We start from the raw sequence: 15,490 nt of genomic DNA, 5'->3' as shown, positions 1-15,490 counted from the left end.
CAGGACAGTTGCTCAAATTGTTAAATGTTTTCACAGCCCACAAGGATTTCCTACTCTTGATTTAAGGTGTTCGTGTGAATTTTCAAATAGTGGTCCACCTAACACACCTGTTTTTTCTCAAAATTACACGGAATGTTCAGACAAATAACTAGCAAACATCTTGACTCATAACATTATATTTTAAATAATGAGAAAGATTGGGATACAATAGCGGGTCTATTGTTGATGGAAAGGAACAATCCAACTATTATACTTGGCATTACAATGGTACAGACAAAATAATATATCATTGTAACAATAGTCACTAGTCTGCACTGCCACCGCATGAATGGAATTTGTAAAGTGCAGTTGGTGAACTCATCAGCCGATCAATCATACTGAAAAGCCTTTAGTAACAAAGTCAAATACTAAACTGATCAGTGAAAATACTGTTGTTTAATAAAATAGTAAATACGTTGCCTTAAAGCCAAGATTTCTGAACTGGAGAAGCTGGGAGAGGCAGAGAAGTTGGTTGAGAAGAAATTTGGGAACCCAATCGGTGTTTCCCAAGTCCCAGCTTCTCTACAGTCCTCAAAAATGATATTGTAACACTGCGTAAGGTGCAAAAAAGGGCACCCAAAATTATTACTTGGGCTTGGACCAACTCCCCGATGAAGAAGTTATGACATCTGGAGCTTTTTGGTTTAGAAGGAGAACAAAGGGGTATGTGTGCCCTGGCAGGTACACAAATTGATGCATGGTGTTTGTCCCTCTCTCAGATTACCAGAATGTGGGGACATCTCATGAAGTTCAACTGGGAGGTCCAATAAGGACAAGCTCTTCTTCAGACAGTACATGCTTTGTCAATAAATCAGACAGCTTCAAAAGGAGGTTACACAAGTACATAAAGGAAAAGGCATATAACGGCTAAACGTTACATCAGGCCCCAAAATACCATGCCTCAGTAGTGAACCAGTGGCAAGAAATGGTGGTTGCCATTTGTGGGCTTTCCCCAGGTAACTAACTAGTTACTGCATGAAACCATATATTGGATTAGGCAGACCTTTAGTTTGATCCAGCAGGGTCCTTCTTATGTTGTGATTTCCAAATGAAAGATGAACCTTAGTACTTAATGTCTATGCAGTTTGTTCTTTTCTCCTTTCAAAGGAGTGTGATGGCCTTTTCAGTGTTTATTACATTTCTGTACTGAGTGAGGGTCAACCCTCTCTGTGTGGTTCACAAAAGTTTAAAATCATGCTAAAGGATAAAATATGATATGAAACATTTAAAAGTTAAAACAGAATAAAATTAAAGCAGGAAACAGAATAAAGTTTTCAGCCATGGAAATATCTAAAAACCAAGTATGCAATGAAAAAATCTAAACTTAAAGGACTAAAAAGCTTGGGAATTTTTAAAAAGATCTTCACCTGTACCCAAAAAGAATACAACAGGGGCCTCAGAGAAGCTCTTCTTCAAAAGGCAATCTGTAACAGCGGTGCCACCACCAAAAGTTCTTCGGTGCAGGCATACTTAAGAAGATATTGCGATAAAGTGAATATTGCAATAAAGTGAGTCACACATTTGTTTTTGTTTCCCAGTGCATATAACAGTTATATTTACACTATAAAGGTAACAGGTAAACGTTTCCCCATTACATTAAAGTCCAGCATTTGTCTGCAGACAGTCTCCGTGGTCATGTGGCCAGCATGACTAAACACCAAAGTGCACGGAACGCTGTTACCTTCTCACCGAAGTGGTACCTTTTTATCTACTTGCATTTGCATGCTTTCGAACTGCAAGGTTGGCAGGAGCCAGGACTATATTTACACTATACTGTAGTCTATTAAGTGTACATTAGCATTAGGTCAAAAAAGCAATGTATGTGCCTTAATTAAAAATACGTGACATCTAAAAAAAAAAAATGCTAACCATCTTCAGTGAGTCTTCAGTGAGTTGTAATCTTTTTGCTGGTGGAAGATCTTGCCTCAGTGTTGATGGATTACATGGGCATGGTTTGTGGCACCCCACAACAATCACAATAGTAACATCAAAGATCTCTTATCACAGATCACCATAGCAAATATAATATAAAGAAAATGTTTGAATTATTGCTAGAATTACACAGAGTCATGAAGTGAGCAAACGCTGTTGCCAAATGGTGAACTTCTCATATGATTTGCTCGGGGCACCCAGTGAGAGATTCAGGAAAATATATATGGGGGACAGATGGTCTTCAGGTTACTTGGCCACAAGCCATTTATGGGCTTTAAAAGTTAATCCCATTACTCTGAACTGGATCTGGAAATGGACTGGAAACTGATGTATTTCACAACTGATCATAATGACTAGTCCCCATTAACAATCTTATTTCCCTAAGTTTCTGTAGCATTTTCAAAGACAGTCTCACCTATAGCACGTTGCAATAATCCAAATAAAGGCAACTGTAGCTTGGCTACTTCTGTCCAGACAGATTGATAAATCGAAATGACCCTAAACTAATAAAGATGTTCCATGCCACCAAGCTCAGCTGTGCTGCTAATGACACTACTGGATCCAAGAGCTTTCCTCAACCTATAAACTCAACCCTTCAGAGAAAATGCTACCCACTCCAAAGCAGATTGGGTACCAGTAACAATACATCTGTCTTATCTGGATGAGATCTCAATTTATTGGCCCTCATACTGTCTATCACTGTACTCAGGGTCTGTTTCAGAACAGTCACTGCCTCATCTGCACTTGAAGAAAATGAAAGACAGAGCCAGGGGTGAGCGCCATACTGGTGATGCTTCAGCTCCAATTTTAATTCTTATTAATATGAATTAACAGCTAATCAATGAAAAGGGAATATATGGCAAAATTAGGATTTTTAAAAAAATTACACTAAGGGAAGGAACAGCAGGAACAAATCTAAACATAGTGTTTACTTTCTGAAGAGAGATGTGAAAGCTCAAAAAAAGGAAGACCTCATGCCTTATGTCCTTTAAATGTGATCTTTGTTCCAGATGTGTAGGACAAACTACAGTTGTCACTCTTGCATATTTAAAAAAGCACTTTTCTATACTACTTCACATAAACCAGAATTAGAAAATCCAGGTATGTAGGAGATTGCCATAAAAAAAGTTCCTTACCCAAAAGCCAGAGAGCAACCTCTCTGTCTGCATGCTACCTTCTACTAATATAGGGTTCGAGAAGCAGAAAATAACACGCAGTTTGCAGGTCGAAGATAAGGAACTAATTTGCCACCAACCACCTGTTAGTCTTGGGGAAGGGTATGAGAGAAGCTTCTGGCAATTCTAAGTACACCCCCTCCCTTGTCCCCTTAAGCTTTTGAGACAGCAGCTGGGCAAGTCCCCTTCAGAGCTTACACAGGGCGAGGCAATTTGATGCTGACTAGATGTTTTGGATGACAACTTCAATAAGCTGCAGCCAGCATGGTCAATAGTCAATGATTATGAGAGCTGTCAACTAAAATATCTGGTGAGTACAAGACTGCTTACATCTGGCTTAGATGTCCCTTTGGGGAGGTGAGAAATAGGCTAAAGATTTCCTTGTCTCCACTGTAGGTCTAATGCTTTGATCAGCTTGACTTCAGGAGATGAATACATCTTGCCATCTTCATCTAAGACATACTACCTTTAGGCTTCTGAGCTGATGAGCAAACTGGAGAGCTGCCACTGCAGCTTCCCTACTTGGAATATATGCACTGTGGCTTGACCAGACAGGCAGCTGTGTTGCAGTCAGCAACAAAGAAGCAGGAAGCATGAGCAGAGCAGGAAGAAATGAAGAAGTGGGAAGAAGATTTTTTTTCTTTTTGTCCTGGCTTCTTCCCTTACACAAATATTTTTCACAGATTGTACTTGTCCAATAATTATTACAAACTTATCTATCACTGGCAAGACAGCCACAAGCAGCCATTTCCTAAACACATTTCTTCTTGTTAAAAAAAGGTAGTAAACTAAAAGAAATATATTATCTGGGCATTACCCTACAGAAATAAAAATCTGTATTTTCAGAGAGGGAAAAAAAAGAACTGATCATCTTTATAATCTAGGCAACAATCCTACTGATAATTCTGAAAGTGGAATGTTGAGAGTTTCACCCTACCGCCACCCATTTCTCCTCACCATTATTTCTCTTCCTATCTGTCAGGCAGCAGTGGAAACAATCCCCCCCACAAGACACACATATGCACGTTTTTGCTTCTGCTTCATTGGACATTCACATTTTTGATATTAGCATTACAGTGTAAAATCAGGGAAAGATAAGATCTTTGAACATCTGGATAGTGAAGCATCCCTGCATGAAGCTAAAAAGTGAGTACTAATAAGAGAAAGAATTGTACCAGTGATGAGATAATGGATGCAAACAATGGTTCTAAAGGAATGTCAGTCAGCTTAGTCAAGGGGATAAAATCGATTGAAGTGAGATGATTACTTAGTCATCATTAGTGATGCCTTATTTCTCTATCTGGATCAATATGAAACAGAAGTTCTTTGACTATTAAAACATTGGAGGAACATTCTCAGATTTTTAGATGATTAGCACAAAAGATGAGAACATCCTGCCCACTGTTCCCATCATTACGGATGGTCCTTTGACAGAGACAGTTAGAAGCACAGATTCTTCAGCAGGTGGCAATACCCCAGAGAAAATGGATCTGGGGTTGAGAAATGCATTTATTTTAAACATCAGTTAACCATGCACGTAGTTGATGTGTGCTTTCACTGGAAGCAGACTTACACTTTTTTCTGAAATGTACTATGATCTAGAGTTCTACCTTGAATATGCCGTCACCAGAAATTTCGGAGAATTGACATTTTCAGCAGCACCAGATTGTAAAATCTGATGGCTTTTCATTTAGAATTAAAAAGGTAAGCCATTTCCCCCTAACCAGACACTTACCAATGGCCTTTGTGTAGTGCCGTGCACCAAGTAACAATTCCGGGGCTCTGTACCAAAATGTCACCACGACTGGATCTAGATCTGCCAGAGGCTTAAGTGGAGAATTGAATAACCTTGCAAAACCCATATCAGCTGAAAAAAATAATCACATAGTGTAGTTATTACACTAAATGCAATTGTTTCTAAACCAAAATATGCCGAACCACTGCCAACCTCCTCATTCCCACTACTCCACATACTTCAATATACTTATTGTACACTTTCCTACCCTGAATATTCCTTATTGAAATAGAAGGGCAGGGTTAAAATTCTATAAACAAGTAAATGCAGGTCAAAGTCAGGGCTATGAGACAACCAATCAAAATTAAAACAAGGTGTGGCACAGCTACAAGAAGGCTCTTAGTCATTTTTGGAACACAGCGACACAGCTATTCTCCGGAAATTAATATGGATTATTGTGCAACACTTGTAAAACTGAAATGTGACAAGCTTGGCTTCCAGGAGAATGGCGACTTGATGAAGCAGCAGCAAATGTTGCTGCTTTGTGCCTTATCATGTTTGGGTGACTATAAATCGTTCTGAGGGGTGTTTACCTCTCTAAATGACAGGTGAGCGTCAAGACTCTCGGTCTGTAACTCTGTTTTCATCAAGATGGCCTGATAAGGTAATACTGGAAACAGTACACAAAATCTGCCCCCTGCAACACACACACACTTTCTCTTTTCATTTTATTATTTCTTTTTATATTAAGACATTTTCTTTGCCAAGGGAATAGCACACCAATTTGATGAAACTTGAACTTTTAAGGCATTTTTGTTTGCATATTTTGAAGGGATGCTGAAACAGATAATCTTTTGTTGACAAACAGTGTCTTATTTGCAAAGCTGTTTAACATCTCTACTCTAGAACTAAGCATTACAAATACTGTAAACTGACCTTGGTATGAAAATCCTAGCTGGGTGAATCTTTGTGCTTAATTGTACTTTTTGAATTGAGAAGGAAGACAATGGTGCTTTTCGGACAGCTGAGACATGAAGTTATGATTTTGGCTGTGATCCAAATTTTAAGGCATGTCTGTTTCTCTGCTTGGAAAGGACCTTGAAAAGGATACTCTTCTACTTAATTTTGCAGCTGTAAATTATCTGGTATTTTTATTCAAGAATCCTGGACATTATAAATTACCTTGGCTGAGGCTCACTATAGCAGAAGAGACGGTTCTCTCCCCTTTCATCACCATTTTTAAGGGAGTTGCTGGTTGTTTAAGTTGGGCGATTTTTTGTTGCTGTTTTTGATCTAAACTAGACATGATTTACTCTAAGGAACAATTTTACCTCCCTGATGGGACTTGGGGGTTTTTCACTGGTCCCTGGCCCCTCTTAATAATAAAAAATAATAATCCTAAAGAACAAAGAACAAACATTAGCTCTACCTATTGGACCTGGAGAAGATTGGAAGTCAAGGCCCCTTGCTATGAAAGTTGGAACAATACCTCTTTTTAACAAACTAATTCAAACTAATACTTTAATAGAGATAGAATGGGACTACTAATTCTAATATTGATAGAAGGCTGATTAACTAGCATTAGCATCTCTTGTCCTTTTTCTCTCTGTTTCCGCCCCACCTTTTATCTTTTCCTTGTTTTTTTCCTTTCTTGACTCTTCTCCAACTCTTCTGCTTTAAGCTGTACTGTCAAATTATAGTTTACTTTTAAGTATGAAGAAATGTGAGAGGAGAGGAGAGGAGAGGAGAGCCATTAATGCAAGAAGGAAATCTGAATTGGATGCTGGAAAGCTGATGACAGATCTGAAAAGAGATGGTCATCTGAGCTCCTTAGATTGATTTTTAGAGACAGGATGAAGATATTATTGACTAATATTAATGCATTAAATTTTTCTTCTAAGAGAATCAAAGCTGTTTTTCATGAGACTTAAAAATATAGTGTCGGAGAGCCTTTCAGGGAATATGTCAGAGTTAGGATTGCAGCTGGTTCTGGATGGAGATCACCAGAGCCCAAAAGAATGGACGAATGGAGAAATGGATTGATGGAATTTTATTTATTTATTTGTGATATTTATATGTCATCCTATTGCAAAAGTGCTGTTTAGAAGATTGCTAGAGGAATGTGCAGCATGATAAGTGGATCTGAGGTGTTTAAAAAAGATATGGAAAGCTGCAGAGGATCTGAAGTGATTGGAGGATCTGCTGCATAGATTGAGGATTTTTTTTGCATCACTTTTTTGTATTACATTTTTATCGAGTGTTGATGGATAGATTCCAAGGGCTGATTGTACTGGTTGAATTTGTATTGAATTCCCTTGGCAATTTTGCCTATTTCAGCTTGCTCTGTTTATTATAGTTGTTTTGCTTTCAAATAAAAGAAAAAAGAAAAAAATGGAATGTGACAAGTTTGGAAGGAGTGCAAATGTAATACACATTTTTTTCTATGCAGTTTTTTTTTTAAAAGTAAATTTTGGTGCTTTTCAGTTAAGCATCATTTGACATTGTTGGTCATCTTGTGATCTCCATGTATACAGTCATCTGAGCAGTTACTTGAAATATGCATTTCATAATGAAGTAACTGTTGGCTTCAGAGAATTCTACTCAGTCATTACCAAGCTTCATTTCTTACCCTTAGGTCAAATTCTCCCACATCTAAATCTGTTTTGTTTCCTACTTTTGCATTCCAGTCACTTAAGATTATCAGAATGCCTTGTTTTGGTATGTTATTAATTTCTTCTTGGGCACTTGCAGAAAAGTTTTCAATGTCTTCTTCTTCACCATCTATTGCTGGAGCAGAGACTCAACAGGTGGTTATGTTGATAGGTTTTCCACTAATTTTGATTGATTTTATTTGCATTGAAGCCCTTTACTGCCTGTGCTACATCTTGCCTCAGTATTAGAGCTACTTCATTTTTTCTGAGTTTTTCATTTCCAAAATAAAAATCTTTGTATTTGCCTGATGGAAAATGTGTCATTCCTGTACACTTTAATTCACAGACAACAAGAACTACAATGCTTAGCCTTTCCATTTCTTGCTTTACAGTTCCCAGCCTGGATTCATACTTCTGATATTAGATGTGTGGGACAGCATTCACCTTTACGCATGTCAGCTGATAGACTTCCTTTTGGCTTTGATCTAGTTGTGACATCCACGATGCTATTTGTACTCATACTTTGCTCTTTCCCAGTAGCTTGTTGAGTGCCTTCCAACTTGGGATCTCATCTTCTGGTGCTTTCTCTTGTTTCATTTTGGATTGTTTCATTATAAGAGTTTCAAGGTAAGAAGATTCAGAAGTAGGTTACCATTGCCTTCTTCTATGCAGTACTAACCAGAGTTAGTTTGGAACCCACTACAACTGCCTGGGAAAGATCCTCCACCAGTGTCACCTTCAACTAACACTGCTGCCCAGTAGTTGCTCTTCAGAAGTTTCTCCAATCCCATCACCATTAGAAAGATCCATCCTCTTCCGCTGATGTAATTGTTACTCCTGAAAAGGGTGGATGCATCTTAGTCTGATGCCTCAGCTTTCACCCTGGGTCACCCTGCTAGGAAACCAGCCCAGTGAGACAGCCTGGGCTCCTGGAGGCACTGGTCTCAGCATCTCTGATTTTAAAAGTTCTCCTGATTTCAGTGGAAGAGTTAAACAATTGCTTAAATATCTCTTAAGGACATTCAGGACTTCAAAGTAATTACGTTTTTAATGAACAGCCCAAAGCATAGCACAAAACATGTGATCTATCATTGTTTTGCTGTTCTTGGTATATGAATAATAAGACAGAAAGTACAGTACTTCTCCAACACTCTCAAAACCCCTCACCATGTTAGGGTGAGCATCAAAGATGGGGTTCCATGAGTGGCTAGCATATTTCCATCAGATATTTCTAGAGGCATTTGGTAGTTTGCATGGATATTTTACCTACAATAGAATCACGTACCTGATGGTGCTCATATTTATTACACTTTAATTCTAAATATTTTTGCTGGTGTTTCCATCTTGATTGTGCACTTAATGTCATACCAATGTAGTTCAGCATTATTTATATGAGAACACCCTGGTGAAGTGAAACCAAGATCACAATATATGTTGCTACCAATTTCCTAGAAACACAAAGCTTTTCTCATTCCCTTCATTTTAAGTGTGGCTCTTTGCAATGTTATAAATGTCTAAACATACTAAACTCTTACTGTAGTGTGCAGTAGAGTTGGGGCAGGAATCAGGGAAAGTCTACGGAAGAGGGAAAGTAGAAGAGGACTTTCCTGTTGCTCTACCCCACAGCAGTTTCCCCCAGAGTTGGGGGAATCTGCTAAATGGGATGAGCTAAGGTTCAGGACAAAGGGGATCAGAGAAAACTGGACAGAGAAACCTTCTGTGCACCAGTTCTCACTTATGGAAGGTGACTCTGCACAATTTTGGTGATCTTGCCCTTACTGTAGCAAACCCCATTTAGCAGGTTTGCTGACCTCTTAGTACAGGCTTTTCCGGGTGCTGGGGAGGCTACTAGGGTAGAACAGGGTGGGAAAGTCACTTCCTACATGCTTGTTTCTTAAAGCAACCTTTTGTCTGTAACTCATAGGTGCCTTGCACCAAATTTATCTTCAGGTCAACAGTTCAAATTCTAAATATGTTGAAATTCTAAATATGTTGAAACACTTACCTATTCAAATTCAGTTCAAATTTTAAATATGTTGAAACACTTACCTATTTTTACTCTTCCTCTTTCAGGACCTTCTCCCATTACCAAAATATTTGCTGGTTTCTGCAAGGTAAAACATTTCACTCATTAACATTAAAATGTACCTTGTATACCTTAAAAGTTTAATAGGACTCATACCATGCTCACTTATTTGGAAAAGCTTTTTTAATTTTATGTGATCCATGTGTACTTCTGTTCAAAAGGCCTTTAAAGTTATTGTTTCATGTTATTCAAAGCACAGTTTAAATTGCCCAAATATTCCTTTGAGGTTAATCATAGGACCCTAAGTATTTCAAATGCAGCTTACATATTTTATGTAAAAATATGAAAACCACATTATTGCAGATATTTAATGCAATGAAGAGATCTTACCCATATATCACCTACCTATCAAACTTTTTACAACTAGCCCACCTCTATTTTATCCCTACATTGCCGTGTTTTTTCCCTACATTGCCGCAGTCTCCATCTTGTCTGTAATGAGTAGCTGGCAATATGTGACTATCCAGAACATGGTATGTTTACAGGACCACTTACCACCTTCTATTGACATGGAAGAGAGAGTATCCTAACTCTTTATAACTTAGGCTATGAGCTCCTGGGCAAGCCAAGCCTAACCCTCTCCTTGCATCCTAATTTAGTCAGGACAATACTTTGCCAACCATTAACTGACTACTGAGAGCCCAGAGGTTGTGATCTCCCAATTAGCACTGAAGCACACCCATTTAGTGTCAAATATCCATCTATTCAGAGAAGCACAAGCAGGCAAATCTTTTGCTTTATTCATTGGGCAACCTTGCTTTCACATGCTGATCTGATTTTTAAAAAAATCCATGCCCATTAATAATTTTGGACCCCTGAATCTAGTATTTCCCTACACATTTTATCAATGTTTGCTCTTCACATCTGCTTTTCCATTTGAGAGAGTCTGTCAATCTTTTTGTTGCCCTCAACTGAGTAACCTTTTCCCCTCTGAAGCCACAGCTACAAAGTGAGGTTTCTGTCACATCTTTGATTCAGATACTTCCATTATAGTGGAGTTTTGCCATAGGGCATTTGGCAAGTAAAAAGCAATCCTGTACAAGTTTTCTATCTTTCTAGACATACTGTATATCAAGAAAATAATGTTTTGCCAGGATTGTTTGATTACATGAAGTAATGTTGGAAGCATCAGGATAGTAACCACTAGTATTAAGTCTGCTAGTATCAGATTCTGAAGGAGACTAGAGGAACCTTAATCTCTAGACCAAGGGATTTTGCCATTTTGAGGAGTAGTTCCATGTATGACCTTTAGTTATCCAGGGAGGAGAGCAGATTTTGGTTCCCTACAATGGTGCCCAGTGAGGTTGAGGTCCAGACAGTTGAGTATGAGCAACAGCCATCCTGTGCATGAGAAGGATTTTTAGGCAATGTCTCAGTGTTGGGGCCAGCAACAGAGAACTAAGTTGGCATCATAACTATGCAGCTACTGCTGGCTCCAGGAGTTTTTTTTTTCAGGACCACATCATGAAAGAAGTTAGCCAGAAGAGTGGGGCACAGAGCAAATGGTAAACTCATAAAGCTTCGCACGGTGGTAACCTGTAGTAACAAGGCATTAGGTGAATTAGATACTGTGAGAGACAGTGTTGCAAAGTTAGAAGTTGCCCGATGTAAATCAGAAGAGTGATGCAAGTAGTCTCTGTCCCTGTACTCATAATGGTGCTATCTCAGTGGTAAACAGTCTTCATAATAACAGGGAGGAGACCTGTAAAGGTGGGGGCGTTTATGACTTTCCCATGATGTACCATACGAATAATGGAAACCTCCTGAAGAAGCTGTCTGGTGAGGTCTACTGGAAAGAGGCAATCTCTGCTTCCAAGGAGAACGCTTTTGAGAAGGGCGATGGTATGGTTCTAGCAAGAGGCATTCTGGGGAGTCAGTTTCCAATACCATGCCCAGACATTGGATATCATCTGGGGAGTTAAAGTTCCTCCAGTTTCTATACTTAGTTATAGTTATAGTTAGTTATAGTTATAACTACCTCCATGGTTGGTATCCAAGACTCTTAAATCCACAAAATCTATTGGGATGTTTGTACTCCACCTATTTAATGGTTTAAGGAGATGCACATTAAAAATATTGCCCCAGTTTTGACAAAAAGATTGGTATTGACTGCAAAAAGCCCTTTTCAAAACTACCAAGATTTTAACTGTGTGATGTCTTACCAGTGTAATGAATGTGAAATATACTTAAAACTTGCTGAGGGTATTTCCAGTATTCCTTCCACTAATTGGAACAGCAGGTCACAACAAATTGAGGTGACAACTGGAACACTTAGTCCTTCACTTGAAGAACTATGGTTTCCCTTACATTGAGCACTTTGGGAATAAAGCAGTACATCAACATTGGACTCCATCTGAATCCTTTGGTACTAGGAACCCAAATAGATGAAAACAGATTTTCTTTAAAAACATTATAGCTGAAATTCAACTCGCACTTAGAACAAAGTTTTCTTCTGTGTAAACATGCATAGGATTACTCCATAACAATGTTTAAAAGCAGATTCTTTAAAAGGAAAAAAATCCTGCATGTTATGGTTGCATTTGTTCTGTTTGTTACTGGATGCCTTGAGTGATGGAAAGATAGCTAATAAATAATTTTAATTAATATATTTAAACATTTTATACTACCCTCCTTAAGCCCTAATTTAAAATACCTCATCACCTAAACCCTTAATTCTTAAAATCATGCATGCAAGTTAAAACACTTCGGTGAACAAAACTGTTTTAGCTTGTTGCAACATGGGCGCCAGGCAACTTGCAATAGTGAATACATTCCATAGTCAGGACATCACTGCCAAAAATAACCTTTCAGCAGAAGTTCTTACTTCATGGGCAAGCAGCTATGGTAAAAGGTACTCCTTTGGATACTGGCTCCCAAACTATTGAGGACTTTAAAGGTACAGATCAAGAGTCAAATTCAAGAATGCCAGGATAGTAATCCAAAATATTAGGCAGGTTCCATGTTGAGCAAGAATGTTCCAATATACAAGATCTGTACTTGAGGGACAAATAGGGTTTCCCACAGCAACCTATGTCTTTTTGCTGTAAAAAACACATTAGCAAAATGCGTAAATTTTATTTGCTCCTAGAAAACTGGAGCACTTTTTTTCCTCCAGAAGTCATGTTGTTTCCTTATAATTGTAGTTCTTCAAGTGGCCATCTGTGCATTCACACATATGGACTCTGTGCCTGTGCAGAGCCCCATTTTGGGAAACTTCTATAGCTGAAGAATTTAAGAGGAAACATTTCTCCCACCATCCTAATATACATGTCCTTAGTTAATTCCCAGCTGTTCCCTCAGTTCCCCGAGACCACATGTTGTGGTCTTAGATACAACAGAAATGTTAGTATCAAGACCAATGCAGAGTTTGACATCAAGAGACAGTACAACCAGCTTTGTATCATACTAAACTTAACAGGAACACTAAAGTGTAGATAGTGGTGTGAATGCACAGATGATGGTTCAAAGAACTACAATTATAGTCAATGAACCTGTCTTTCCTATTCATGTAAATCACAAATATGGGTGAAGCAACAGATATAGCAAGCTGACTTACTGGAGGGACATAAGGTGTCATCACTGCAGTCGGGACATATACACTAGATGACCAAAAGAGGAGTCAGGCCTGGCATGGTCATTCAGCCCACAGTGCTGAATAAACATGGATGGCTTTGACCATGGATGGCAGCCTAAAACAACTCAGGAAAGGGGACATCATTTCCAGAAGCAGGAGCTCCATGAGAAGGACTTGCTTTCAGTTGTTCTGGAAGTTCTAACTTGGCTAACTTGTAAACAAGCTTAATTTTCTAAAAAACCCAAAATGCAGGGTACTGGAAAAGACAGAGAATCCTTTGCACATCCCAGCATTGTATCAATAAAGACACGACGAATGATGAAAAGATTCAGTGCAGAGAGCTATAGGCCTTGAATACATGAACAGTCCATTCTAATGGAGAAGAAATAGCTGGAAAAAGGTAGGTCATATTATGTCCTAAGTATGATAATCCAAGATGAGCTTTGGAATAAAAGCCATGTCAGACTGCAACATGACCTTGTCTTTATGGGAAAGCATATATGAGCATCTACTCTGGGGGCACAATATCAGAATTTTGGCCAGAATTTTCATGGAAACAGGAGGAAAAAGTAGAAAAAGGAAAAAGCATTCTCTATAGCAGTGGTGGCGAACATATGGCACACGTGCCACAGCAGGCACGGAGAGCCCTCTCTGTTGGCACGTGAGCCAAGTCACCCCAGCATCATCCCAGCATCCGAGCATCAGGTAACAGTGCACATGGGGTGCACGTTCGGAAAGGAGTAGCAGTGCCAGGCGATGATGTCATGAGCCATGACTCATTAGTCGCAACTCATCCGAGCTTTCGCATGGCTGGTCAGTGTGCTGCCAAGGAGAGATATATATTTGCTTGGACTGGCTGTGAGTTGTTTTTTCTAAACTAAAACCTCAGTTTTCAGGTTTTATTGCAGTGTTGGCACTTTGCGATAAATAAGTGGGTTTTGGGTTGCAGTTTGGGCACTCGGTCTCTAAAAGGTTCGCCATCACTGCTGTATAGACTTTGGATCCATACCAACCTAACTGCAGAATCTGGGACATACAGCATTATCCAACATTGTGAAGAAGTCTCTTAATGAAGAATTCCATCAGAGAAATAAGGTACATATTGCTTTTGGGTTCAGCTACCACTCAGTTGACACCTGCAGCAACCAGCTCAAGATATCTGTGCTTGTGTTGCTTGTACCAGCACTGTGCCACGCTGTCAGAGACATTTTCCCCGGTGGAATTGAGCTCAGACAAGGATGCTGGAAAAGAAAAGCAGTATTCTTTTCCTGAACCTGATTGCAGAGAAGGGGCTTGTCTCTTACTCTTTACAGGTTGTTCAGGTAGATTCATCAGATGCTAAGGAGAAGGCAGAGAAGCAAGCTGGGTAAATGGAGCTAACTAATTCAAGGTTAAGTCATAAACGATGGAGCCTTCCATAACTACAGTGGTGTTGGTAGCAAGGTTGGGAGAAAAGGTATCACTATCAGTGTCAATCCCTGCATACAGACCACATTAAACACCAGCTCTTTCACCCTCTGACTCTCAGCCTATGCTATTTGCAGGATTTCAACTGACTGAGATCTTCCAATAGCAAAGCTGGATCATGTGTCCCAATAGCAGCATCAGAAAAATACAGCAATGGAGTAACTGCAGAGCAAGGTATAGAATCTAATCAGCAGTTCTCTTCTTGCAATACAGGTTTATGTCCCTTAAATGATGCCCTTGGTAATAGTGAAAGAAGTCTAGTAGCAGAGTTGCAAAAGGGCAGTCCTTTAAGCTGAATTTGTATGAAAGTTGGATCACATATAGTCAGCCTTCCACATTCACAGGAGTTAGGGGTGCAAGACCCCCATGAAAGTGGAAAAACTTCAAATATTTCTAAGCAACCTCCCCACCCAAACTCACCAGTGCTTCTTTGCAGCAAGGAAATCCAGGAGATTTCCCTCTCCTGATGGGCAGGGCAAAAAGGCATGCTTTGGAGGTCTCCCACTCTCCCCTTTTGCTTCCTCTCTCTCTCTATGGTGATGCTTGGGGGCCCTCTCCCTTTCCTCTCTCTCTATGGTAATGATGATTTGGTGCAGTATTTTAATTAATAGGCAGTTATTAATAATAATAAATTCATGGCAGTTCATTGGTAAGTATGGGATGTTCGTACCTCAACATCTCCAACTCAGAGACTGTCGGTATTTAAATTATCAAGAAAATAGATTAGTTCTAATCGTTCAACTGAAAACAGCATCTCTGTGAACAACAGGAGGCTAAAGGGTGACAATATGACAATGGCTGAAGTTACAAGGTTAGTGAATTTTTTTCGTA

At 39.2% G+C, this 15,490-nt stretch overlaps 1 protein-coding gene across 9 annotated transcripts in view; it reads right to left on the bottom strand.

The window, feature by feature from the left end:
• Positions 1-15,490, bottom strand: part of CDK19 (cyclin dependent kinase 19) — a 114,903-nt gene that overhangs the window by 32,643 nt on the left and 66,770 nt on the right. For all 9 annotated transcript variants that reach the window (XM_044426449.1, XM_044426457.1, XM_044426476.1 and 6 more), the window contains 2 exons: positions 9,582-9,639; positions 4,882-5,013 (listed from right to left, as the gene is read on the bottom strand). In XM_044426449.1, the coding sequence (XP_044282384.1) occupies positions 4,882-5,013; positions 9,582-9,639 (190 nt within the window). The remainder of the gene's footprint in view (positions 1-4,881; positions 5,014-9,581; positions 9,640-15,490) is intronic.

Source organism: Varanus komodoensis, unplaced genomic scaffold, assembly GCF_004798865.1.
Source record: "Varanus komodoensis strain SLA01 unplaced genomic scaffold, ASM479886v1 scaffold1, whole genome shotgun sequence".
NCBI lineage: Eukaryota > Metazoa > Chordata > Lepidosauria > Squamata > Varanidae > Varanus > Varanus komodoensis.
Note: the sequence above shows the minus strand (reverse complement) of the source record. Positions and strands in the feature narration are given on the sequence as shown.